At 48.2% G+C, this 26634-nt stretch overlaps 7 protein-coding genes and 1 non-coding gene across 8 annotated transcripts; 5 read left to right on the top strand and 3 right to left on the bottom strand.

Annotated features, from left to right (window-relative positions):
• Positions 1-1416: 1416 nt before the first annotated feature.
• Positions 1417-5243, top strand: pkcA (protein kinase c; the record flags this gene model as incomplete). Its single annotated transcript, XM_001823989.3, has 9 exons — positions 1417-1825; positions 1906-2172; positions 2229-2810; positions 2869-3264; positions 3326-3739; positions 3819-4359; positions 4449-4650; positions 4714-5119; positions 5182-5243. 9 exons carry the CDS (start codon positions 1417-1419, stop codon positions 5241-5243), a joined length of 3279 nt encoding a protein of 1092 aa, XP_001824041.1.
• A 1018-nt stretch (positions 5244-6261) lies between these two features.
• On the top strand, positions 6262-7873 carry AO090120000315 (uncharacterized protein; the record flags this gene model as incomplete). Its single annotated transcript, XM_023237692.1, has 2 exons — positions 6262-7177; positions 7248-7873. The coding sequence occupies 2 exons, from the start codon at positions 6262-6264 to the stop codon at positions 7871-7873; spliced, it is 1542 nt and encodes a 513-aa protein (XP_023092496.1).
• Positions 7874-11764: 3891 nt separating this feature from the next.
• Positions 11765-13573, top strand: AO090120000314 (U1A/U2B'/SNF family RNA-binding protein; the record flags this gene model as incomplete). Its single annotated transcript, XM_023237691.1, has 3 exons — positions 11765-11798; positions 12760-13077; positions 13179-13573. 3 exons carry the CDS (start codon positions 11765-11767, stop codon positions 13571-13573), a joined length of 747 nt encoding a protein of 248 aa, XP_023092495.1.
• Positions 12366-12436, bottom strand: AO090120t00007. The gene has a single exon. It is a non-coding gene; the product is annotated as a tRNA-Gly (tRNA).
• A 284-nt stretch (positions 13574-13857) lies between the features above and the next one.
• On the bottom strand, positions 13858-15037 carry AO090120000313 (H(+)-transporting V1 sector ATPase subunit D; the record flags this gene model as incomplete). Its single annotated transcript, XM_023237690.1, has 6 exons — positions 13858-14081; positions 14130-14170; positions 14221-14230; positions 14288-14336; positions 14389-14718; positions 15023-15037. The coding sequence occupies 6 exons, from the start codon at positions 15035-15037 to the stop codon at positions 13858-13860; spliced, it is 669 nt and encodes a 222-aa protein (XP_023092494.1).
• A 319-nt stretch (positions 15038-15356) lies between these two features.
• On the top strand, positions 15357-18082 carry AO090120000312 (mRNA splicing protein SYF1; the record flags this gene model as incomplete). The annotated part of the gene is made up of 5 exons (XM_001823985.3): positions 15357-15398; positions 15457-15573; positions 15626-15679; positions 15736-17747; positions 17806-18082. The coding sequence occupies 5 exons, from the start codon at positions 15357-15359 to the stop codon at positions 18080-18082; spliced, it is 2502 nt and encodes an 833-aa protein (XP_001824037.3).
• Positions 18083-18839: 757 nt separating this feature from the next.
• AO090120000311 (uncharacterized protein) lies at positions 18840-19992 on the bottom strand (the record flags this gene model as incomplete). Its single annotated transcript, XM_001823984.1, has 2 exons — positions 18840-19114; positions 19164-19992. 2 exons carry the CDS (start codon positions 19990-19992, stop codon positions 18840-18842), a joined length of 1104 nt encoding a protein of 367 aa, XP_001824036.1.
• Positions 19993-23155: 3163 nt separating this feature from the next.
• On the top strand, positions 23156-25096 carry AO090120000309 (GMC family oxidoreductase; the record flags this gene model as incomplete). The annotated part of the gene is made up of 1 exon (XM_001823983.1): positions 23156-25096. One exon carries the CDS (start codon positions 23156-23158, stop codon positions 25094-25096), a length of 1941 nt encoding a protein of 646 aa, XP_001824035.1.
• Between the last annotated feature and the right edge of the window lie 1538 nt (positions 25097-26634).

Below are 26634 nucleotides of genomic sequence, written 5' to 3'. Positions count from 1 at the left end.
GCACACGATCAGATCGGTTATCTGTGTCATCCAACCCACTAGTCCATGGCAATACAATCCTTGTACGCAAAATGTGCATGTCTTACTTGTTATATCTTATATCATGCCTAGGTAGTTGCTCGTAGATTGACCGATAAGAAAAGTAGGTGTTGGTACTGTGCAGTGTGGCTATCAGTAGCTTGTGATCCTGCAGAGATGGGACGAAGTGCAGACAGTCTCCATTATTGGTTCGTAGATCTATCTGTTGGAAAGATTAGACGAGAAAAGGAAAAGAAAGAAAAGAGAAGAAAATAATGGGAGATTGATTTTCCTATCTATGGACTTGGGGGTAGTAGTAGGGTATTTGTACTATCTGTCAGGCAATCTACGCCCAAAGAGGAAATCGACAGGGCAAGCTGGGGTTGACCCTGTGTTATGTACTCCGTACATGGTTACAGCATACCAGATGACAAAGACAAGTTTACTTTCTGACTGGAACACAGTCTCTCCTCTGCCGTGAAGAAGAAGGAATAGAGGCCAGTGAAAGGGTCATTGTTTGCCACCACCTGTCAGACAATTCGGTACAACAGTCCCTTGACTCGGGGCAATTCGCGTTTGGAGTTATTTACATCATTGTTTGTTTTCGTCAGCATTTCACTTCCCGAGACATTCCTTTTGTCTTTTTTCTCTTTCTTGAAGAAGTTCTGCAGTTTCTGGATAGGAATATACTACTACCTGACCCCGGCAATTTGGAACACTGTTTTGACTCGTCCGAATGTTTACCTTGATGACTACTTAGTTACTTTAAATCCCCTTTGGCACACACGTGCTCCCCCCCCATCGGATAAAATTACCCAAGGACTTAAAAGTGATTTGACTTGCCCCTCCGTCCCGCGACTGCCTGAGGAGTAAATGCGGGCGGTAAAGCAAAAACAACGAAGAAAGTAAAGTCTGGACACCAAAAGTCAACCCACCCACCCCCGAGAAAAAGGAAAAGGATCCCAAAACAATTTTCCCTTTTCTGTGCTTTGTGTGTGCGGTGACCAGAAACTCCATTGCTGGAATCACCTCTTCTCGCTGTCCCGACTCAGCTCCCTCTCCCCATTTTCGCAGTGACCTGCGGGCATTGACCGAGAGTGACTGTCTGGCACGGCTCGTCATCGTAACGGGGGGAACCTGTCTCACCATTTCCCGAGTGGCATTAACTTAACGGGAACGTTGACTGTCAGTCCCGTTGCGATTTATTGATCATCCATCCCCTCTCTTTGGAATAATCTGTCAACAAAGTACCCCGCGGCGAACGTTTTCTTCCCTTTAGTACGCTTTGCCTGCTGACTCTGATTCCACACTTCTATCCCCACTTATTCTTGATCGCATTGTTGTCCTCTCAGTTGGAATAATTCGGAACGTCGGTCGTCGTCCCACCACCCTCTCAACATGGACGGGGACGACCTCATCGCCTCGGTCTACCGCAAGATCGAGCGGGAAAAGGCCCTGATCACCGCCGCGTCCAATATGCGACAGTCGACCAATAACCCCCTCGTGCAGCAGAGAGTCGATGCGAATATCCGTGATGGTCGAAAGAACATTGCTTACTTGGAGGAGAAGATGAGAGAGTTGCAGCTACGTCGAGACGGAGAATCCCCCACGGACAAGCGTCTCCCGCCTGAACCGGGTGCAGGACCAGCCCCTCCTCCGAAGGACTATGGTACCGGCTATGACGAGTATGACGCCTCGGGGGCTTACCCGCAAGGAGGATCTGGTTCCATGCCGACAGGCGCTCCCTTTGCAGATCCCCGGCCTTTCGCTCCTGTTCCCAAGGCCCGGCCGAATTTTACTAAACTTGGTATGCTTTACCTGTCGCTCGGCACCGACAGAGGCCTTGTAAGCTTCCAGGATGTCTAACTGACGCTGTGCTGTGTTCAGACTTGATCAAATATGATACCCCGTATCTCGGACCTAAGATCCAGCTCATGTTGTCCCAACTCGAGTTTAAACTGAGTGTGGAAAAGCAATACAAAGCGGGTATTGAAAAGATGGTTCGCCTGTATCAGGATGAGGGTGATAGGAAGAGTCGCGCGGATGCCGAGGGTCGGCGGATCGAGAGTAATCAGAAAATTCAGCTGCTAAAGCAGGCCTTGAAGCGATATGAAGATCTTCACGTTGACATTGAATCGACAGACGACCCAGACGGTATGTTTTCTACAGACCGGTGACCGCCGCATAGGAGCTAACAGTTTGTTTTCTAGATGAGAGCCTGAACACACCCAACATGCGCAAGCCACTTACTGGTCTTCTAACATTGCGTATCCAGGCGGTTACCGATGTAGATCATGCCACCAGCTCGAGATTCTCTCGGGGCCCCGAGACTTTCGTCATCATCAAAGTTGAAGACACTATCAAAGCCCGTACAAAAGCAACCCGGACTGATAGATGGCAAGATGAGACCTTCACTATTGACATTGACAAAGCAAACGAAATCGAACTTACCGTGTACGACAAGTCGGGTGACAGGCCCACTCCGATTGGCATGCTTTGGGTGCGCATCTCCGATATCGCCGAAGAGATGCGTCGCAAGAAGCTGGAGAGCGAGCTCAATGCATCAGGTTGGGTTTCTGCGGATAAGATGGAACACGGCGGTTCGTCGGGACGGCCTGACACCGCTGGGCAGCCGGGATCTCCGCATGCCCCAGGCTCCGCTGGGCATTCTGGTCCTACTGCGCAGGGTTATGCAGGTGCTCCGGGTGGAGCGCCCTCCTTAAACTCAGTGATGATCGAGTCTTGGTTCGCATTGGAGCCCGTGGGTCGAATCCATCTATCAATGAGCTTTGGTAAACTTCTATGGCCTATATATTATTCTACGACCGGGTGTACTAACCTGTTGTATAGCCAAACAATTGAAGGATCGACGACCGTTCGACATTGGTCTTAACCGACAGGGTGCCGTTCGTCAGAAGAAGGAAGAGGTCCACGAAATGCAGGGGCACAAGTTCGTCACTCAACAATTTTACAATATCATGCGTTGTGCCCTCTGTGGCGATTTCCTGAAATATGCTGCCGGTATGCAATGTGCCGACTGCAAGTATACGTGTCACCGCAAGTGTTACCCGAAGGTCGTTACCAAGTGTATCAGCAAAGCAAATTACGAGACGGATCCAGACGAGGAGAAGATCAATCATCGTATTCCCCATCGGTTCGAGGGCTTCTCCAACCTCTCTGCCAACTGGTGTTGTCACTGCGGTTACTTGCTCCCATTTGGACGTAAAAATGCCAAGCGATGCTCAGGTATGATTTCCTAAAGAACTTCAGGCCATGTATATGACTTTGATGCTTACATTTTCCTTAGAATGTGGTCTCACTTGCCATGCCCATTGTACTCATCTTGTACCTGACTTCTGTGGCATGTCTATGGAAGCCGCGAACCAGATCTTAGAAACATTGATTCATGCTAGGAATCACAATAAATCCCTTTCTGTTAGTTCTGGTCTCAGTGGCCGCACCCTGCGGCCAGGTGGCCCGCCTCAGACCCCTCAGGATCCTGCTCTTGCATATCCGCAAAAACCTGTGGAGAGCCCATATGGGTTACCTCAGAGAGAGCCTTCTGCCGAAGCCGTGAGCGCTGCAACTAACTCCTATATACCCCCACAGTCTCCAACGGCCGCACAGCGACAGCAAATGCCGCCAAGAACGTCATCTGCAGGTCCTGCCGCTGCCGCTGCCGCTGCCGCCACAGGCATGCGCACCCCCCAACAGATCCCTAGTATGTTTTCCTACGGCCCATCCCCCACCTCCTATTCGATGCTTTTGGAGTAAAAACGATCAGACTAATCACGGAGAAGCAGGTCCGGTGCAAACCCTGCCGCCTTCGCACGCCCACTATGACCCTGCCGCGTATGTGTCCTACCAACAAAGCATGGCGCCCCCGCCGCAACAGCAGATGCCGCAGAAGGTTGCGTCGCCTTACGGGGTACCTCCACAGCAGCAGCCTGTGCCAGTAATGCAGCAACAGGTGGCTATGAAAGAAGATGCTCCGCCCCAGCAACCCAAGGTCAGGATTGGCTTGGATCATTTCAATTTCCTGGCTGTCCTTGGTAAAGGTAACTTTGGAAAGGTCATGCTGGCTGAAACGAAGAGCACCAAGAAGCTTTATGCTATCAAGGTTTTGAAGAAGGAATTCATCATTGAGAACGATGAAGTGGAGAGTACTAAATCTGAGAAGCGTGTCTTCTTAGTTGCGAACAAAGAACGCCATCCATTCCTTCTCAATCTCCATGCTTGTTTCCAGACGGAAACTCGTGTGTACTTTGTCATGGAATATATCAGTGGTGGTGATCTAATGTTGCACATTCAGCGCGGCCAGTTTGGTCTGAAACGAGCACAGTACGTTCTTCTAGCCTCCGAGTCTTCTCCCTAACTTTCCTACTCCATCACGTGAAGATACATGCTATGAGTACTAATACAACACGCAGGTTCTACGCTTCAGAAGTTCTGCTGGCTCTCAAATATTTCCATGAGAACGGTGTTATCTACCGTGATCTGAAGCTCGATAACATTCTTTTGACGCTTGATGGCCACATCAAGATTGCAGATTATGGTCTTTGCAAAGAAAATATGTGGTATGGCGCCACCACAAGCACATTCTGTGGAACTCCCGAATTTATGGCACCTGAGGTAAAGCCCAGATACCCTAGGCTTCTTCGATCAAGTGATGGTTGACTGACATGTTTCTAAAAGATTATTTTGGATAAGAAATACGGTCGAGCAGTTGATTGGTGGGCATTTGGTGTGCTGATCTACCAGATGCTTCTGCAACAATCTCCCTTCCGTGGTGAAGATGAGGATGAAATCTATGATGCCATTCTTGCCGATGAACCCCTGTATCCGATCCACATGCCCAGGGATTCCGTTTCGATTCTTCAGAAACTACTCACTCGCGAGCCGGAACTAAGACTTGGCTCCGGCCCGACCGATGCTCAAGAGGTCATGTCTCATGCCTTCTTCAGGAACATCAACTGGGATGATATCTACCACAAGCGCGTCCCTCCGCCGTTCTTGCCGACCATCACCAGCCCCACGGATACAAGCAACTTCGACCAGGAGTTCACCAGCGTCACACCTGTTCTGACGCCTGTGCAATCCGGTAAGCAACTATCCTCTGCGATTTTTCCCACTAATGCTAACCATAACGTTTTCTCTCTCCAGTCCTCTCCCAAGCCATGCAGGAAGAATTCCGCGGTTTCTCCTACACGGCAGACTTCGCCTGATCCGACTCTATATTTATTGGTGACTAATGCCCTGCAGTCATCGCAGTTATTACTCATGTTCGACGTGAACCTTGGATTCTTTGTTTCTGCCTTCTTGATTGTTACTGCCTTCAGCACTTTTTGCACTGGAAATGTTCAATAACATACCCATGAGAGTTTTGAGAGCAGGTGTAAGCGCTGTTCTGGCCTTTGCGAGTGCAGACGGAATGGAATGAGTAATTTGGTCTGAGGTTGTTTTATTCTATATCTCCCCAGCGTTCTAGGCTGTTTATTTAATTCTCTTGGGCGGTTACTTCCCATTATCGGAATGTAATTCTTCCTTTACTGTTCGTCTTGGACGTCCACGGTGCCCTACCCGACTGCCAAACACGCACTAGGACTCTCCATTCTTGCCCATAATTGAATGCAACACGTCTGCATACTGATTTGGTCGTCTGTCCCTAGGCTTGTAGCTGATTGGGACTACAAAAAATGACAAGTCCCATGACCCTCACCCTCCTCTTGCCAAACATCTACTCTTTGCCTGCCTCTTTCTGACTTGTGTTACTACAACCTTGGAGCTTCTCTTACATATTGAGATGAACACACCTTTTTCATGGTAGATATGACTTCATTCTGTTCCCATTATCTTCCATAGCACCATTCTGCACTGCCCTTTTTCCCACTACGGATCCTCTGCGCAGTATCAATTGGTCATCATCCTGACAAAGAACGGTATGTATGGAAGAAAGAATATGAGATAAAAACATTACTCTCGAGGGCGGCAATTTTCCATTTCGATGACACGCCCCGAATACACTCAAAAGTTATATTTGCTCAAGAGAAAAATCAGTCACCGACGCCTCGTGGGAAACACTTCTTACTTCAAAATCCTCACGTGGTCACATAGGTCTTCGCCCTCCTCATTACGATACTTACTACTGTCAGTGTAATACAAGCGAGTCCTCCACCTCCTCGACCGATCCATTGAAATAACATACTTTGAGACATTTGATCGCTCCTATTTATACCCAGTAAAATGAAAACGCGCAGATCTTGCAATTTGATAACGGACTCGGATGGACTGAATCAACATTTGAATACAAACGTCCAACCTCTCACTTCTAATAAGACCAAAGTCAGAAAGAGAAGAAGCTTAGACCCGAAACATACTCCTCCAAAGCATGACACTTACAAAGACGAAGTCCGCACAGGGCTTCATACACCAAGACGAACACCACCGAAGGAAAAGAACGTACCTGACGACGCTTCCAGTCCGAAAGATATCGCGTGTGGCCAGTCTTTCAAGAGAAGGAAGCTTGACGGTCAACCGAACAAAATGGCTCATTGTCTCGCTGGACTTGTCTGTGATCCAGTTGAAGAGACAAAAAATAATAATGTTAATGTACATGCTTGGCACCAGGCGAAATCACTGTTAGAGGCCGGCCTTTCTATATTTGCCCCCACGAGCGATATCTTGACCGTCACGCATGATAATAAACGGTCTTTTTCTGAGCCAACTGGGAATCTATCTTCACCTTTACCAGAATACTCAGAAAATACCACAGTTGATAGTGAAAAAGCTATAGCGTCAAAGCAGCTTGTGGTTCGGAAGAGAAGCCATTCTCCTAATGTAGTCCTTACTACGCCTCAGATAAAAGAAGAGATATTTGATGATTCAGATTTCCGTGTCTCGCAGACTAGACATTCGACTGTTGTCTTTAGCCTTTCTGTGGAGAAAGCCAGGCGCTGGGCTGACGCAATTGACATTCCTGAAGGTCTTTACAACGAGGAAGAGAAAGATCTCTTTTTCCGGCTCGCCATGCGTGGGTTTGAGCCACTCATACCAGAGCAATGGAGATCGGACTTCCCTACCCTACCATATACCCTATTTTCCGATGCAGAGGGCGATTCAAGGCCAGTAATCCACACATTTAAAAGCTCCAAGACTTATGGTGAGTTCATGGCTCAACTCCATTTAAATTTTCTTCCAAGTGTGCCACAGTTTACTAAGACCCAGTGTAGCAATCAGGTCCCTCGCAGCTCTATTTTCTCTTGGGGGTCGCGTGAGGGACTGTAGGATTCTAAAGAAGGGTCCCGAGATCTTGATCAAAACCACCATCAGCCAATATTTTCGCTGGGCCTTGCGCGATACTGACATACATATAAACAGAGATGCAATCCCCGTACATGTCATATATGCTAAGAAGAAAGGGGAAACCACACTTGATGCCGTTAAAAAGCTGAACCTGCACCTACAACTACTCGCCAGCCGGCACCGCGAAGCGTTGAGTGCGGCAGCCCCAGACGGAGATCATGGTTCGATTAATCTTCAGCTCAACGAGAAAGACGATGGTTATTCTGCTCCCTCCAGATTTTATCCACTCCTGATTGGATTTATCATATGTGGTCCTATCATTGCAATCCTTACCCTCGGCACTGACCTTTCAAGCACAACTGATGATACCGACAGCAAATACATCTGCCAGTTTGACTTGGAAGATGCAGGACATGATGTTTGGAACTCACTTGCAGTGGCTATCACGGTTATGAAAATCCGAGAAACTATGATGCAACTCGTAGATATCGGCTCAGCTGGTTTCGTTAGGCATCCTCTAGACACAGAGTCAACTCCGGATGTGGATAGCTAATGATGTGCGACAACAATGGCTCTGTTCATTCGAGAATGGTTCTAGTCATGCTGAACTGACTAGAACAGTATGTATGTTTCTTCTTGAATGTATATGTGAAGGATATCCTGAAATCGTTACATGGTGTTTCCTCAAAATCTTCAACCGTAGTCTATTATTTCTCCCTGGATATATATCGCGTACGCTGTGGAGATGCTAGGTTACGAACCACGTTTAATCTCCCTTGACATGTAGTTATGCGTAAGTATACTCATTTATAACTACACCTAAACTGAATATATTCAGGTATACTTATCCCCACCGTTATTGGAAGCTTCTATGGTCGAGGGCCTCATACAGGTCACATGACCTGATACAATGTTGACCGATTCCCCGCGGTTTAGATTATTGACATTTGCCCCCAAAATATCCAGCGCTCCTGGCGCAATTTCATCATGGATGCAATAGAAGATAAAGAAGTTAAACTACAGCGTGCTTCTGGCGACTTGGTGACGGAATTTTCAGAGAAACTGCCCTCTCTGCTCTGGAAGCCACGAACGGAGAAAGGACATGCGCGAGTCCCACGAAGATGGACACAAGCTGCTAAGACTGAGAGACTAGTTGGTCTTGTAAGTTGACAATACCCCCTCAATAAGCTGGAGAAAATGTTAAATGTACTGAGTTGCTGTTCGCTAATACGAATTCTTGCTACAGCTGGAGCCTTTTCAAGAATGGCCTCAGCTGTTGGATCCACATCTTCAAACGCTGCTGCCACCTCTGGTCGATGCTTTCTTAGCCTACCTACTAAAGCACCGCGATCAGTATAAGTCAGATAAGCCACAGCAGCAACAAGCACTTTATCCCTTGCCAAGGGCGATATGTAGGCTCCTTTACACTTTTTGCAAAGTGCGTGGGGTCAAGGTTATTAGCAGGTTCTTGAACAATGAGCCGAAGTACCTTGACCCTTTACTCAGGGCTTTTATCGAATGGGATACAGTATGCCAAGATGATTCAGAGATGGGTTTGTCAGAGGACATTCCTCGACGACTTGTTTGGGAGGAACGCTACGTGATGTTGATTTGGCTCTCGCACTTGTTGCTCGCTCCTTTCGATTTGGCGTCCATGTCATCAGATGATATTCCTGTGCCATACGAAAATCTGGGTCAGCTTAGACCCTTACCGGCTGAGGTGCCAACAGTCTCTAGGTCTCTTCTCTCAGTATCGTTGAACTATGTCAATGCCTCTGGAAAAGAGCGTGAGGCTGCCACAGTGGTTCTCGCACGTCTTGTACTGCGGCGGGACATGCAGGCCGTCGGCCTGCTCACTAATGTAACAGACTGGGCATTTTCCATTGTACAACCCACAGGAAATTCTGAGCCGCCATCTGTCTATACTTGCATCGGTGTTCTTTCTTTCCTCGCTCGCTTAGGTGCTTCAGGTCAGGTTGAGGACTTTGCTCCCTTGATCGTGCCTGTGTTCGAGAAGACGTTACAAACTGCTCAGGGAAACTCAGAAATTTCCCAGCTCATTCAAACATCTGCATTGGCGCGGAAAATCATCATCAAAATCCTCCGTACTATGACAATTATGGCTCTGAAGCTTAGCGAAAGAGCAAATAGCCCGCTGTCGGACGATAAGGTATCTTCCATTTTGGAAGATAGTATTGACCATTTTCTGGTGGCTCTGGCTGACAAAGATACGCCTGTGCGATTCGCTGCGAGTAAAGCAATCAGTATCATTACTTTGAAGCTAGATCTGGATATGGGTACCGAGGTTATAGAGGCAGTTACTGGTTCATTGGAGGAGAACATTCTCTATGAAAACAGTGACGGCACCATAATAACGCCGTTTGAAGCACGCAGGATTGGAATGAACAATACCAAAAGAAATCTGAGCGCGGTTGATGCTCAAAGATGGCAGGGTCTCATACTAACATTGGGTCATTTGCTGTTTCGCCGTGCTCCTCCGACTAACCAACTTCTTAATATACTGCAACCACTCGTTTCTGGACTCGACTTCGAGCAGAGATCCTCGACTGGAAGCTCTGTCGGCACTGGCGTGCGAGATGCTTCATGTTTCGGTATATGGGCTCTATCTCGGAAGTACACAACCCAGGAGCTGCTCGCACTGGACGCACAGACAATAAGTACATCTACGAGCCAGAAGGAGTCCAGCATATTACAGATGCTGGCTACCGAGTTGATATGTGCCGCTTGTGTGGACCCGTCGGGCAATATTCGGAGAGGTGCTTCTGCTGCTTTGCAGGAATTAATTGGTCGTCATCCTAACACAATCGTCGAAGGTATTCCGTTAGTACAGGTGGTGGATTACCATGCCGTGGCACGTCGTTCACGAGCGATGATTGATGTTGCAAAATCTACGGTGGACTTAAGCCATCAATACTGGAGTCCTCTTGTTGAGTCATTGATGCACTGGAGAGGGATCGGTTCACCAGACGCTGAATCGAGAAGACAGGCAGCAAACGCGATAGGGGTCCTGAGTACCCAGGAATCCTACAAGACAATGAAGACAATCCTTCAGCGACTGCTCAAGAAACTCTCCAGCCTCCCTCGAGGTGATATTGAAACGAGACATGGGTGTTTCTTGGCCCTCGCAGCCACAGTAAACGCATTTAATTCTTATCAAGAAACACCAAGTGAGAACAAAGACTCCTGCGAGGCCTTGGAGGTAACCGCGCAAATACAGCAACTTTGGGATATTTTCAATTCCCCGCTTGGCCCCACAAAAGAGGACTTGACGCTCCAAGTTCGACGTCCGGAATTAAGTGCTGAAGCATCATCATGTCTGGTGTACTCACTCTCTAGAACGGCTTCTTTAACCAAAAATTCCCCTCATTCTCAGCCACAAATTAATCTGCTTGATAAAGCCCGAGAAACCCTCTTACTCTGCATTTCTCGAAGCGAAGACATTGTGATAGAAACTTCTTCAGATGCTATATCGGAGTTGTTCCCTCTTCTACCGTCATCGAAACAAGAGGAGACGATAAATGGCTGGTTCTCATACATTCATTCTACTTGGAAGTTACCGACTGGCCGCGGCCAGATCTCAGTCCTTGGTGCTATATTCAAGCAAGTGAGACCTGAAGACGACCTAAGGCAGTCAATCATCAAGGAACTGTTACAGTGTGCCGGAAAAGAAGAATTGATTGAGAAGCGAGTAGTAGCTGTAAAGAGTTTGGCCAATGGCGTTCTGCCGCATATTGGTACGTGAATCCTAATGCACAGTGAACGACGCTGACCATGTTGCAGATACAACGGATGCTATCTCAAACCATCTTATCGAGTTCTTGAATGATTACACGACAGATAGACGAGGAGATATTGGGTCATTGATAAGACTGGAGGCAATCCAAGCTGCCACGGTAGTCCTCCAAAAAGAATCCGGTTCTGCAACTCGCAACCCCCGAGTCCAGAGTATTGTCGGTTGTTTATGTCGACTTGCAGCAGAGAAGCTAGACAAAGTCCGCCTTCAAGCTTGGATTTGCTTGCAGGGCTTCTGGAAGTCAACCGACGATTTTCCACCCTTACAGAGGTGGGTGTATATCACACGAATATCTCAGATTCATCGCTGACTATATCAGACAATATGAACATTTCAGTCACGTATCCCTGCCTGACTACTTCCTTCAACTCTTTGAGTTGCAAGCCATCGACTGGCTGCGCCTGCCATTATTCCAAGGAATTGCGACTTCCGCAGTTGCTGGGGCAGAGGGACTCGTTCGCTCAAGCCGTTTGGCTCTGGTGCAGCGTATCAATAAGTATGAGGCTGAACAGCGGCAAGACATAGTGACCTCCATTATCAAAGATCTCATGGTTGCACTGAGCGATAACCTGCAAGATGACCGCTACGCTATCCCGGTGCTGGAGTTTTTGGCTTTCTTGCTAGATAGCTATGTCAGCTCCATCCCCCAACCTTCAGAGTCAAGGTTAGTTCTTCTCAATCCGCCGAATTGAGATAACTTCTCACAGTCCAAAGCTATAGGAAATTGTTTATTCTTGTCCAGAAGGCACATTTCAAGTCGTCCAACATAGCGAGATTGGAAGCTGCAATCAAAGTGTATGCGCCCTTGTCAAGGCTGGAGCCACTACGAGCGGATGTGTTGAAAAAGATGACCTCAATGCTTCTGCATCCTTTTCCACGGGTACGTCTGTTCAACTTAGCAGAGATGGAATGTTGCGTTAACGGGCATATAGGTTCGAAATGCTGTTGCAGAATACCTGTTTATGGAGACTATGTTAGAGTCGGTGAAGGCTGAAGACTGGACAAGACAGCCCAAGGAACTGAAAAGTCAGGTTGAAGATGTGAGGAAGGAGTTGACTTGTAAATAGACCATGTCGCCTTATAGATCAGATACTTGTCATCGAAGAATATGTGAAATGATGCTATAAAACTAGGCAGCCTGTACATCTATTTTTAAGAAAGCGAAGCAAAGAACAAGACGATAGCTGACTTGTGCCGCGTAACAAGAAAAACGAACAAAAAAAGAAAGCAGTGCATCATCCGTGAATCGAACACGGGCCTCATCGATGGCAACGATGAATTCTACCACTAGACCAATGATGCTTCTTATGAGAAGAACAGCAGCATTTTCAATAAATCATACTGGAGCTTTTGCTCCAAGCCGAATACTCCATCTTCAGAGTTCCGCAACCCGATTAATCGCAATTACAACACCAGCTCGACGAGCTCTACAGTCGCAAACATGGCGTCAATGACTGCGCCTGCAAACAGCATTCCCCCCAACTCCACGTAAGCCCCAAGCTTCTCTCTCCCATTTAAACCCCCAATAAGCAGAGAATACTAACCCAACAACCACAGAGTCTATGTACAATCCCACCCATCACACCCTCCAGCTAAATACCAAGTGCCCACCCACTAACACCCAGCTCCCGCCCAGGTCCGCAACCTCGAAGAACGAGTCAAAGTCGACCAGCTGAAAGAAGCGCTTGAAGAAATCTTCTCGGAATATGGCAACGTCATCGACATCGTCGCGAAGACTAACCTGAAGGCCAAGGGCCAGGCGTTTATCGTCTTCGATAGTGTTGAGTCGGCTTCGAATGCCATTGATGAGATTAATGGGTTCGAGCTCTTTGATAAGCCGATGGTGCTGGATTTCGCGAAAACGAGGAGCGATGCGACAGTTTTGAGGGAGGGTGGAGAGGATGAGTTGGAGGCTCATAAGAGGAGGAGGTTGGCTGAGAAAGGTTCGTTTTTTTCTCTCTTTTGGGTCTTGTTATCTACGTTCTTCTGTGGATATATTAGGGTGTTTTTCTGTTGCCTGGTTCGAGGCTAATGAGGTAAACAGAGCGCAAACAAGCTCACGAGGCTCTCGAAGCTCAAAAGAAGCTCAAGCGTCCCCCCGGCGCCCCCGACTCTACGCGTCCGGCCAAAACCGCCAAGGGAGCTGGTCTCAAGCCCACCAGCGGTGCGACGGCGGCTGTCATCCCGGACGAGTATCTCCCTCCCAACAAGATTCTGTTCCTGCGGGACCTCCCCGACACGGCGGACCAGGAGAGTCTTACTGCTGTTTTTGGACGCTTCGAGGGATTCCAGGAGGTCAGATTGGTGCCGGGCAGAAAGGGAATTGCGTTCGTCGAGTACGAGAACGAGTCTGGCGCTATCAGTGCCAAGGAGGCTACCTCGGGGATGCCTATGGGGGAGAGTGGCAAGCCGATTCGGGTTACTTACCAGAGACAATAAGCTGCGCGGATGTAGTTCGGGCAATTGTGAGCAACTTGTTCTGGCGTTGGGGCGGGGTTTATCTGTTTTATTATATTGATTGGAATTCGATACAGAGCTTGTGCTTCCCCTCATGGGCTTTTATTCTTATTTTTCGTGTCTTTTCTCTGTGGAGATTGGCATTGTAACAAGTGAGATACAGGAAGGTGAAAATAGCAAATGAATGATACCAATGACAGCTACATGCTAGAAAGTATAGTAGATACAGGGACAGAGGAAGTAAATGAAAAGAAAGGGGAATAAAACTAGAAAATGACATCTGCATCTTCTTGCTCTCCGAGGACATCGGGGGCGTCAGGTGCTTCCTTTTCTGGTTCCAATGCCTTTTGGCCCTCCTTCTCTTGGGCGGCTGCCCGGCGGGCCTCCATCTCGGCGTCTGCGGCGGCAATATCGCGCTGCTTCTTATTTGATACCTTCTTAAGTCGGTAGAACTCTTCTCTATCAACTTCGTCGAGTTCGGACATAATGTCTAGTTTATGTTAGTTGCGAACCAAAGCGGATACCCGAAGTCACTAACATTTGATGGTGTTCTCGGTCCGGGGAATGATAACATGCTCACTGGACAAGTTAGTTTGTGAATTCCTGGTTTACTATAAGAAGTGCCTTACATTGCGTTTACTGTGAACGAAATTAGTTAATTAAGCATCAACCGGCACGTAGTAATAGAGTACTCACCTCTCCGATTAACAACCTTGATCACCTCGTCTAGAATAACGAACGCAGTCTAAATACTGGTGTCAGAGATGAACTATAAGTGGCTAGCTTTCACACTGTACCTGCAAGCTTGCAAGTTCAACCAAGGTTTCGACCGCGCGAGCGTACGTCTCTCGAGACCGTTGAACTTGTTGACCTCCTTTTCCGAGACCAGTTAAGCCGAAATCATTGATTCCTTCCTCCGTGTAGCTCTCGAAGTGAGGCAGGAGGACACCGGAGACGTTATCTTGTTTGGCGCGTACACGGAATCGTGCTTGCTTGGCGGATTCTTGAATCTGGTAGCCGATATCGCCTCCAACGGCATAGCTCACTTCGGCCAAAGAAAACGCGGCAATCTGCATGACTCTCCCCATCTTCTGTTTGGCTTCATCGATACGTCGAGTAATCTCTGGCTTGCCATGTTAGTTTAATATTATGTGGGGAAATGCGCTCATGATGTCCACTTACCCCGGAAACGCCTGTAGTTCATGACATCTGAGTATGTGCATTACAACTGATTTTTGCGTAGCGAACTTACTTGGTCAACGCCTCACTCTTCCGCTTTAGCAAGCTGTGTCCGGTTTCCGCGCCCTTCAGTTTACTCTTCATTAACCCCAGCGACTGGCGAGTCGGGAAGACTGCCTCGCGGCCCTAGGTGAGGAAAAAACATCAACAGTGGGTCCACACGAAGACCTGGAGCAAAAAGGACAGACATACTACTGCACCCGACATGGCTAATAGACCCAAGGAGCACGATCAGCTTGACTTGAGAGGCCACGACAGGGAGCGGCGTAGATGACGATAGGCGATAATGGAGGAGGAGCTTGGACCACCTGCGGCCCGCATGATAGCAGGTCACGTGGAACCTGCACAACTTCATCTCTGCAGTCTCTCAGGCGGCTATCATCCAACGCGACGAGAAAGCTCTCCAATTCATGCTACACCCCTTTCTTCGGACTCTGTGTTGACCGTGTGAGCCGATCCCGCTCGACTGAGTGGCGACATGCCAGGGACACTCCTGCCCCCGAGATCTCACCGGCAACACGCGCAAATGGATCGCACGTCGGCCTCAGGGCCGGACCTCTACTTGATAGTGAGTTGTGGCGTCGGAATTTGGTAGGACAAAGGCTAACTGCACCATCTGTTCACAGGCCGACCAGGATACTGTATATGAGCAGGATCTCCTTCGGGACACCGGCAGTATCAAACCATGGCTTGCTTATATCGAATATAAGCAGCAGCATGGGACGCTCTACGAGCAGGCTTTTGTATGTTTCAGTTGCGATGGACCTTGCTGGACGTGCTGCTAATCAATCGCAGGTTATGGAGCGTGCTTGCAAGCAGCTCCCAAGATCTTACAAACTGTGGAAGATGGTACGCTGCTTCCTTCAGCCCCACCTTTTCGCATTGAAGTTTGCTGATTTAAGTAGTACTTGGAATTCCGCACGAAGCATCTTAAAGGTCGCAACCCCACTATATACCGACCCGAATACCAGAAGGTCAACGCACTTTTCGAGCGGGCCCTTATTCTCCTCAACAAAATGCCACGGATTTGGGAATTGTACCTCTCATTCCTACTTCACCAACCCCTCGTGACGCAAACTCGACGTACGTTCGACCGCGCACTACGAGCTCTACCGATCACTCAACATAACAGGATATGGAAGCTTTACAAGGCTTTCGCGCGTTCCGCTTCTGGCCAGACAGCCGTGAAAATCTGGGCTCGGTACATGCAGATCCACCCGGAGAACGCGGAGGAATACATTGAGCTTCTTGTGGAGATGGGACAGTATACGGAAGCTGTAAAGCGGTATATGGAGATACTCGACAACCCAAGATTCCAGTCTAAGGAGGGGAAGAGCCACTTCCAGCTGTGGACTGAAATGGTGGACTTGCTCGTGTCGAAGGCGAAGCAAATCGAAACTGGCCCGCATGTCGGCATTGATGTGGACGCTATTCTCCGCAGTGGGATCGACCGGTTCGCTGACCAGAGAGGGAAATTGTGGGCTGGATTAGCAACATATTGGATCACGAAGGGTAGTTTCGAAAAGGCTCGAGATACCTTCGAAGAGGGCATCACGACGGTCATGACGGTTCGCGACTTTACACTTATTTTCGACTCCTATGTCGAATTTGAAGAGTCAATTATTGGTAATTTGATGGAAGCAGCAGCTGTTCGTGCTGATAAAGGCCAATCCGATGAAGAGGCAGATTTCGATCTCGATCTCCGAATGCTGAGGTTCGAACAGCTCATGGACCGCCGGCCATTCCTGGTCAATGATGTATTGCTACGACAGAACCCTAACAATGTCATCGAGTGGGAGAAGAGGGTTGCTTTGTGGGGTGACAACAAACAAGAAATCGTCAACACTTACACGGCAGCCATCGCGGCTATAAGCCCTAAGAAGGCTCATGGCAAGTTCTCCGAGCTCTGGGTCAACTACGCTAAATTCTACGAGAGCGGAGGAGATCTGGATACAGCTAGGGTAATCTTTGAGAAGGCTGTGAAGGTCCCCTTCAAATCGGTTGCTGAGCTCGCCGAGACGTGGTGTGAATGGGCTGAAATGGAACTCCGCAGCGAGAACTTCGATAAAGCCGTTGAGGTTATGGCGAAAGCAACGCAAGCGCCGAAGAAATCAACAGTCGACTACTTCGATGAGAACCTTTCGCCTCAGCAACGAGTTCACAAGAGCTGGAAATTGTGGAGTTTCTACGTTGATTTGGTTGAAAGCGTCGCGTCGTTGGAAGAGACAAAGAAGGTTTACGAGAGGATTTTCGAGCTACGCATCGCCACGCCCCAAACTGTGGTCAACTATGCCAATCTTTTGGAGGAGCACAAGTACTTTGAGGATTCATTCAAGGTTTACGAGCGAGGTTTAGATCTCTTCAGCTACCCGGTTGCATTCGAGCTTTGGAACCTCTACTTGACTAAAGCTGTTGATCGGAAGATTGGTATTGAAAGATTACGAGACCTCTTCGAACAGGCCCTGGATGGATGTCCTCCCAAGTTTGCCAAGCCGCTCTATCTAATGTATGGCAATCTTGAAGAGGAACGTGGATTAGCCCGCCACGCCATGCGTATCTACGAGCGTGCTACTCGTGCGGTGTCCGACGAGGACAGATTCGAGATGTTTGAGTTCTACATTACCAAATCCGCGTCGAACTTTGGATTACCTTCTACAAGGCCAATCTACGAACGTGCTATTGCGGCATTGCCTGATCAAGAAGCCAAGGAGATGTGCCTCAAATTTGCAGAAATGGAACGACGACTTGGCGAAATCGACCGAGCCCGCGCAATCTATGGCCACGCTTCTCAGTTCTGCGATCCCCGGACGAACGCTCCTTTCTGGCAGAAATGGGAGGCATTCGAAGTTCAACATGGCAACGAAGATACCTTCAAGGAGATGCTTCGTATCAAGAGAAGTGTTCAAGCACAGTACAAGTATGTACTCTCCTTTAAGTTGACAACGCTATGGATCAAAGCTAACATTATTGGACAGCACCGACGTCAACTTCATCGCCTCCCAGGCTATTGCTCGCAGCCAACAGCGGGCTCAAGACGGCGACGAAAAGGGCGCCGAGGAAGGAGATGTGGATGGTTCGACAGCAGACGCTATGGCAGCCCTGGAACGACAAGCGCGTGCTCCTGTGGGCTTTGTCGCTGCCAGCACAGGCCCCGAGGGTGGAAACCGACCTCCACCACCTGGCCAAGAGCAGCCAGCTGCTCCTGCGAACCCTGACGCTATTGACCTGGACGAAGATATGGATGCCGAGTAAAATACCTTGCGATTGCTACTGTTGTTTTCCTACCATGGCTTTGGATAGTTGCGCTGGCCGAGTTATCTCAATTATCATCGAACTGATGCATGAATATCACACTCCTTTGCTGTTTCCCTTGTAACAATTATTGTCCTGATATCTCCCCGTGGCCTTTTTTTACTTTTTCTTTTTTGGGCTGACTCTCGGGAGCTCGCTATTCTCAGCACTTACGTGAATCATCTCTATCTTTTACTTTTCCTTTGTTTGTGTTACTAACACCATTCGTCTTGGTGGTCTGTGAGATACCTTCGATGGCGTTTTCTGTAGACGGAATGGATATCTCATTCTGGTGCTCTGCGGAGTGTCTTCCCTCTATCTGTCTGTACCTATATGAACCGGTTAATCTCGCGTATCAGTAACCTTCCTTTTCGCTGAAGAGTATTCGAGAGACTTTTGCCCAGTGCTTATCATGAGGGTTGTCTACTCGGTTGTTTGATTTTACCTTAATACGGAATGGCATACTATATGCCTAGTAACCTCGCTTGATCCAACCAACTAAGTACTCATATGTATTGCATTGCTTCGATAGGAGTATGAAAACGCATGAACATTGACAATGATAAATGAAACTTTAAGCAAGATAGAAAGCAACATCAATAGACCCCGTAACGTAGATATCGCTTCAAAACTTCAGGAATGTGAAAACAAGAGCAACGAGAACCCGAGAGAGGAGATTGACTAAGTAAGCCGCATAAAGCAAGCTTAATGGAGACTATTACCATGAGTTTACCGGGTCATTCATTACCTCGGCCTTTAAAGCGTCGCTGACCTCAGTAAGGAGGGCATTCCTGAAAGCTGTGTAGCTTGCCTGTAGTTCCAGAATACCCACATCGTCCATGAACCCGATAAGATAGTCTTCCGGATAGCCAGTGCGCCGAAGATTCGTGATAAAGCGTGCAAAACGCTCCTCAAACTTTGATGTGTAGGTCTTGTGCTTCGAGGCCAAGATAGTAGCGTGCGCGTTCACCAGTTCGATCGTGTGCTGGTCCTCTGTGCATCTGGTTAGCTAACACCGTGATGAGGGGTTCTAGTCACTTACTCAACACTGAAGGAACAGCATGCGGATCTACTCCATACAGATCCACGAAGACATCGTAGTCCTTCCGCTCCCCTGAGATATACAGCTCGCTGTCAGCCATGACGTCCCCACTCGCGACTTTGGTGCTTGCATGGACAAGATGTTCGCATTCATCTAGAGTCAGAGCACGTTGAAGCTTCTGGCACTTGTAGAGTGAGAGGAAGCAATTCCTTGATGGAATTAAATCGTCCCTTTCCCCTACGAGCTCCTTAACCTTCATGGTTAGCTGAGTATTCTCGGCCAATAGATCAGCCAACCTCGCCTGAAGACATTTCACCTGGTCGCGTAACTCATCGGCTTCAACGTTAGTCTCAGTCAAAGCAACCTCGTCCCCGAGTCCTGAATCATCATGCGCACGCCCCAACCCCCACGAATCTTCAGCTGTCCACTCGTGCCCGAGTCCTGAATCACCGTTCACATTCTCCAGCTCCGGCATTTCATCCTCTTCCGTCCACGAGTGTTCGCAGTAGGCATCTTGACAGCCATCATCCTCTACAGCCTGCCCCAAGTATTCGTCATTCGGGTCCGCTGGCCAGCCAGATTTATTATAGGTATCGTCCTGACCAGTTCCTCCGAACTCACTTGTCGCGTGGTATGTTTCATTCTGCTTGAGCAACTTGTCAAGCTTCTCGTTCATCTGTTCCACCTTTTGGCGCAGTTTGTCGGTCTCACTGGCCCTATTTGAGATTTCCACGCCCCAAGAGTTTCCGGGTGTGGGATTAAAGCCGTCTGCCAATGGGGACTCAGATTTGATTGTTTTCGAGGTCTTTTCTGCTACTCTGAGAGTCATTTTGTTCTCGTTTGTTTAGGGATGCTGTGGACTGGAGTGTTGAAGATGGTTCTTGGAGGTATGGGTTCGAGAAGGAGTTGCTGTTTCTTTAAGTCAATCTCATGACTGGTCGTGATAGAAGAAGGTTGACTTTGACTGGGGATATATGAAGGAAAGAGGGAAGAAGATGTGAGAGGGGAGAGGAGAAGAAAAGGCAATGGCTTTACTGATGATATCCAAGGATACTCCACGTTACTACAATACTATCTTTGTTCAGACAGAGATCAGTGGGATGGGACAGGGTCAGTTCACAAGCAACTGAATGTATGAAAACTCAAGTATGAGATCAAGGCAGAGGAAGAAAGTCTTCTAAAAATCTCAGAGTGATATCCATGGTCTGCCAAAATGGCTGCGCATGTACCCAGCCTTTATAGACAACGGTGGGTCTTTGATTGCAGCCATCATCTAAGGTAATGAAGGGGTAGTCCGTGTGAATCAACTAATTGAATAGTAGATGAAGGTTATATTCCTGCGAAGAGTGAGTATAGACCAGCCGAGTCATGACAGGTAACAATGTCAGTGAAAAGGATATCACATTCACCAGGCCTGACAAAGAGATCCCCATCAGGTGACTGCCTATTTTGATACTCCTTAACTGCCCTAACGGCATACAAGAAATGTCCACCATTAGAAAATATTGTGACTTGCGAATAACAGAAGGATGCTGTATCTTTGTTTTTCATCATGTGTCACGCCTTGAGTGATCTTGCGTTAAGTTTGCAATAAAAGAGTGTCATCTGGCACTTGTTTCGTATCTAACATCTTTGTTGAGAATTAGTGATCAATTATGAGCTTCATGTGGAGTTAATGTGTTATCCTTAGTTATGGTGTAGGTCGAAGATTAGTGCAGCATACTAGGTCAGAGTATCTCTCTTACGACTCGGGAGACGATATCAAAAACAAAAGATTCATCATGTTCCCCCCGAAATCCAGGAATGACTGAAGTTATACGACTACCAACCTGGTATTATCTACAGCAGAAGCATAAATAATCGAGCCCTGCTTTATACCCCGATCAGAGAACCACAGGCCTTCAGGAAAGAATGCTGCAGTAGCGCCCAGCACCACCGTAGACCTCCGGCTGGAAACCCCCCAAACCCATTGTTACCTGGACTATGTCAAACAAGCCCTCGCACTACGTATTTTAGTATGGAGTAGTATGCGCCTACCATCTGCAAACACAGTGTGCCTTATGGACATTACAGTGACACCAATGGTAGGGGGTGCAGAAGCAAAGCCCATAGGTGCAGGTCCCATCGCATTGTTTCTAAAGCAGGTATTGTGAGTACTGGGACTGGATATGTTTAAGAATAGAAGGTCTTGTTGGTAGGACATACTTGTCTCTGCTCAACCTGGAGGGCATCCTCTCGATCGAAGGGGCTGGTGGTCTCTAGAAGAGCTGTAGGCGTGGGAGTGGGGGGTAGGGGTAGGAACATTGTTACTGGTAGTACTGTCATGAGTAAAGGTCTGCGGAAAGAAACCCAGTACACTCTTGAGATATAGACTGAGTATGGCGAGGAGAGCGACAGAAGTCTTGATAGAAGGCATACTGCTCGGGAGTTGGAGTATCTTGCTTTGTTTGGATCGAGGCAGAGTGTGTTAAGTAGTGATACAAGTGTTGATGGGCAGAGAAAGACAGGAAGAGAGAAGAAAGCAAGGCCGAAGAGTGTTGAAGATATATCTATGTCCCAATATTAGGACATAGTCAAGTGTCGCAGTTGCATTAGCAGTGAGTACCCGTTATTTCACTCGGCGCAGTCAATGAATACAACGCTTGAAGCACAGTATATCCTCTTGCCATTCATATTTGGGTATAGATTAATTCGCCTAAAGCAATTCACTATGAAGTAAATAAGCCTTTCAAAGCTCCAAGTCTGGAATATATTCCTTCGGTGAAATGAGTGATGAAACGACACCACATATCAAAGAGTAAGCCATTCATCTATTCATCCCAGATGGACTCAACTTAAAGGGATGCACTCACAGTATCCCAGGAAACTTAATCGTATTTGTCTGTATCAGTCGGAGCGTGGTTCGAGGAATGTGAAGACCTCCCTATATCGCTTGCTGCGCGTGGGTGGTACTAGGAAAATAGAAAAATAGAGTAAAATTGCTGTTGGCATTCCCGCCCCCTCAGATATCTATCGGAAGAAAAGAGAATATTGTAATTGCCAGCGATAACGTAATCACCTGGAAATCTGAATGAAAATGGCTTGGGGTTGCATGTATACAAACCCGACATATTAGCTATCTCGTGCTTTACATGTTGAAGAGAGGCGTTTTCATAGCACTAGACATCATTAATATGCCGCTCCACTTATTGAACTAAAGCCTTCCCTCGCTCTAGACTTGTCGATATTGGCTACAGGAGACAGACCCACCTAGTCGACGGAGTACTTCTAGCCTCGCTTAGAGCACTGATGCATGCGTATTGGCCGAGGTAGCTGAATGTTATGAGGCAAAAAAAAAAAAAAAAAAAAAAAAAAAAAAAAAAAATTAGAGCCTGCAGAGCTCATGACATGTGCTAATTAAAGAATATTTCTTCTTTTGGCACGGCTGAAGCCCGGGGATATATCGTTATATTGGCGATTTCTTCACCAAATTCCGTTACGGGAATGAACGCCGGCGCCACACTTAAGCACTTTGCCGATCGACATCTAAACCACACCTTGGCAATGATTAACCGCAAATAACTTTCTATCAAACTGTCACTAGAGACCCTAAGGACAGGACTGTGAGCTGCTTAGGCAGCTTGATGATAAGGCATCGGTAAGACTCTTACGGAGTAAACGGCCAACCAAGAACCCCAGATGCGATCTGACCAGAGGAAGATGCTGGTTAGAAAAATGCAAGACTGTAGCGCACAGACAGGGGGAAGAATGATCCAGCCTTTTACGTACAATGTAAGAGTGGAGCCCACGAGGCGTTGTAGAGATCGGCTCTACTAGGGCTATGGCCGGCCAGTCTTGGTACGCTGCAACGAGCAGGGATCGGTATGCTTCCACTGATCAGCCATGTCTTGTCTCCCCTTTTGAGGGGTGACATGTCTTTTTCTTACCTATAAAAGAATCGTCCGAAGTCCGTCTCTCTCTGGAGCAACATGCACACTATCTGATTTTCAATCATGTTTGTTCGGCAGTTGTTGGGCCTTCTGGCCGTGGGCACTGGCCTGACGACGGCTGTCAATCTCACTGGATACGAATATGTGGTTGTGGGATCTGGAGCAGGTGGTGGCCCGTTAGCTGCTCGTCTGGCCCTTGCAGGACATAAGACGCTGCTGATCGAGGCTGGTGATGATCAGGGCCTGAACCTCAACTATTCTATTCCTGCCTACTCCGCAAAGGCCTCCGAGGATGAGGAGATGTCCTGGAACTTCTTTGTTCGTCATTACGCAGATGAAGAGAGACAGGCCCGGGACTATAAAACAAGCTACGAGACCCCGGATGGTGAAATATATACCGGTCTGAACCCACCAGAGGGCTCCACCATGAAGGGGACCCTCTATCCTCGTACGGGAACCCTAGGCGGTTGCACTGCGCATAATGCTCTGATCGCGATCTATCCTCATCAGTCCGACTTCGAATACATTGCCACCCTTACCGGTGATGGCTCCTGGTCTCCGGATAACATGCGCAAGTACTTTGCCAAGTTAGAGAACAACAACTACCTCCTCCCTGGACAGAAAGGCCATGGCTACGACGGCTGGCTCCATACCGAGACCGCCCCCCTCAGCCTGGTCTTGGAGGACCCCCAGCTTCTCAGCCTGCTCCTGGGCGGTGCCTTTGCTCTCGGTAACCATACAAACACGATCTTCAATGTTGGAACCCTTCTTGCCGGTGATGCGAATGCCGACAAGAAAACCCGCGATACCAAGCCGGGCTATTATCAGATCCCGATCTCGACCAACGACGCCCACCGGAACGGACCCCGTGAGTTCATTCTCGCTGTCCGCGATGCTAAGAACGATGATGGCAGCAAGAAATACCCATTGGACGTGCGCACCAACTGCTTTGTCACCAAGGTGACCTTCGACGAGTCTGAGAACCCACCCCGCGCTACCGGCGTCGAATTTCTCGATGGCCAGCACCTCTACCGCGCCAGCCCCCTCGCAAACGACTACTCCAAGGGAACACCAGGTACAGCGCAGGCCTCGCGCGAAGTCATCGTCGCCGGCGGCGTGTACAACTCTCCCCAACTCCTCAAACTGAGCGGTGTCGGCCCAGCCGAGGAGCTACAGAAGTTCGGAATCAAGGTGATCTCCGACCTGCCGGGCGTGGGAACCAACCTGCAGGATCACTACGAGATCACCGTGCAGGGCCACGTCCCCAAGGACTGGGCCGTCCTGGACGGCTGCACCTTCAGCGAGAATGGCGAAGCCGACCCCTGCATCGACCGATGGGAAACCCCTACCCCCATCCTGAAAGACCGGGGCATCTACTCCTCCTCCGGACTGGCGGCGACAATGTTCTATAAGAGCAGCGTCACGGCCGACGACTCCTACGATGTGTTTGTCTTCGGTGGCCCAGTCAATTTCCGTGGTTACTTCCCCAACTATAGTATCAATGCCACCAGTGAGCATGATTGGTTTACCTGGGCTATCTTGAAAGGTCATCCCCGTAACTCCGCGGGGAGTGTCACTCTCCGGTCTGCTGATCCGCTTGATATGCCCGATATCGTCTTCAACTACTTCGACACTGGTGTGGGCGACTATGATGCTGATTTGCAGGCGCTGTATGAGGCCGTTGAGCTCAGTCGTGAGGCGTTTGATCGTCAGCTCGTGGAGGTCACTGAGGTGCTCCCCGGTGCTGATGTGAAGACCAAGGAGGATATCCAGCAGTATGCGAAGGATACAGCTTGGGGACACCACGCCTCTTGTACGTGCCCTATTGGTGCGGACGATGATCCGATGGCGGTCTTGGACGCGAAATTCCGGGTCCGTGGTGTCAGTGGGCTTCGAGTGGTTGATGCTTCGGTTTACCCCAAGATTCCTGGCACCTTCACGGCTGTCTCGACTTATATTGTCGCTGAGAAGGCGGCTGATGAGATTCTGTCTGAATTGAACTAGACTCTTTGAGTCTACAGTGTGGAGCGTGCTATGCATAGCACAACGTTGTATATACTGCGCAAGTAACATTCCTGTAATTATGAGTTTGGAAGTAGGTCTTATAATAACGCGAACATACCCAGGGGACATTGATTCCCATGGATCCCCTTTCTCCTTCTTAGGTAGCCTAACCTGTACGGTGACAGAAAAGACTCTGATGTGCTTCCAAAGGTTATTGTGTATGAGAATGAGAGCCTTTGTAGAACTAGAATGGAACAATGAGTCTCTGCCGAACTATTCTCACATCCATCAGTTTTGTGTTCCACGCAGTAAGGTTCTTCAAGTGGCCACTAGTAGGATAATTGACGGAATCGGCGCAAGGTAATGCTAAGGAGCTAATACAGAGTACTTGAAAGGGGTATCTCTGTTAGTAACAACCGAAGTGATAGACTCGCAATCACGCCTGGAAGAAGAATTGTGGTATGCACTAGATTGAGCATAGTGAGCACCGTTGATATCTACAACACATAAGACAACAGAAGCTGAAGCATACAACCCCATCCTGAATTGTGGCTTTCATTCTATCTATAACCTCTTTTGTTCTTCTCCTTATCCTTCAGCTTTGTCTCAACCCCAATACCGGTGAACTGTCCGATACCTTCTGTCGAATGTAGCAAAATTGTACAGAAGACAATGGTGCAGCCGTATAATCTCTTCTCCCACAAGATAGAAGCTTCTAGGGATACTGTTATATATATATATATATAAGAACTTCTAGTCAGGTCTATGTTGATCCTCCATTTCTCAAGCAATTTATATCATCCTGACCTCGATATCTATTCGTTGAACAAAGGTCGATACCTTCCAGCTCCTCAACCACCATGTTGGTTGTCTCAAGGGAAACTCACCGTACTACCGAAAGATAAGCTCCAGCAATACGGAGACCTCTGCCTAATTATACCCGGGGTGCTGTACTAGATACCAGACATATAGTCTAGGTCATGTTTAGTTAGGGCTACGCACCAACTTAGGGGGATAGTTATACTGTAGTATCTATGCCGGGATGACGTACTTGCAGGATTGCTTAATCAACTCTTGTCATCAATCATCATTCCAAGCAGGAGGCTTCCTCCGATATCCTCTATAATTCTAGGTTTCCTCCACAATACACTTCCTCGATTCAACAGCCCACCATGTCGTCCTCTCTCAATTCCAACCTTTACTGCGGTGTTCGTGATAGAAATGGTATGCCAATACGTCGCCAGCGAGAAGTATGTTTAAGACCTCAAGTTTCTTTAGTTTATTCACTAACAGTATATAGGTCATCTTCCCGGTCCCCCCTTCAAAATCAGAATCCGCAACGACTTGAGCTTACCCGGCAAGAAGTGTTCGGCCCTCATCTCCAGAAAGACCCGACACGCAATGAACCTCCCAATGACATGGTGTATTTGAAGATAAGCGACTTACGGTCCGAAGCCACCACAGCACTGCAGCTTATGAATCTCACTCCTGCCTAGCAACTACGCTCTTTCTTAATTTGTACTTCTAAGTTTGCTACT

Source organism: Aspergillus oryzae, chromosome 5, assembly GCF_000184455.2.
Source record: "Aspergillus oryzae RIB40 DNA, chromosome 5".
NCBI classification, from domain to species: Eukaryota; Fungi; Ascomycota; class Eurotiomycetes; order Eurotiales; family Aspergillaceae; genus Aspergillus; species Aspergillus oryzae.
This window is presented reverse-complemented; position numbering and strand designations above follow the sequence as displayed.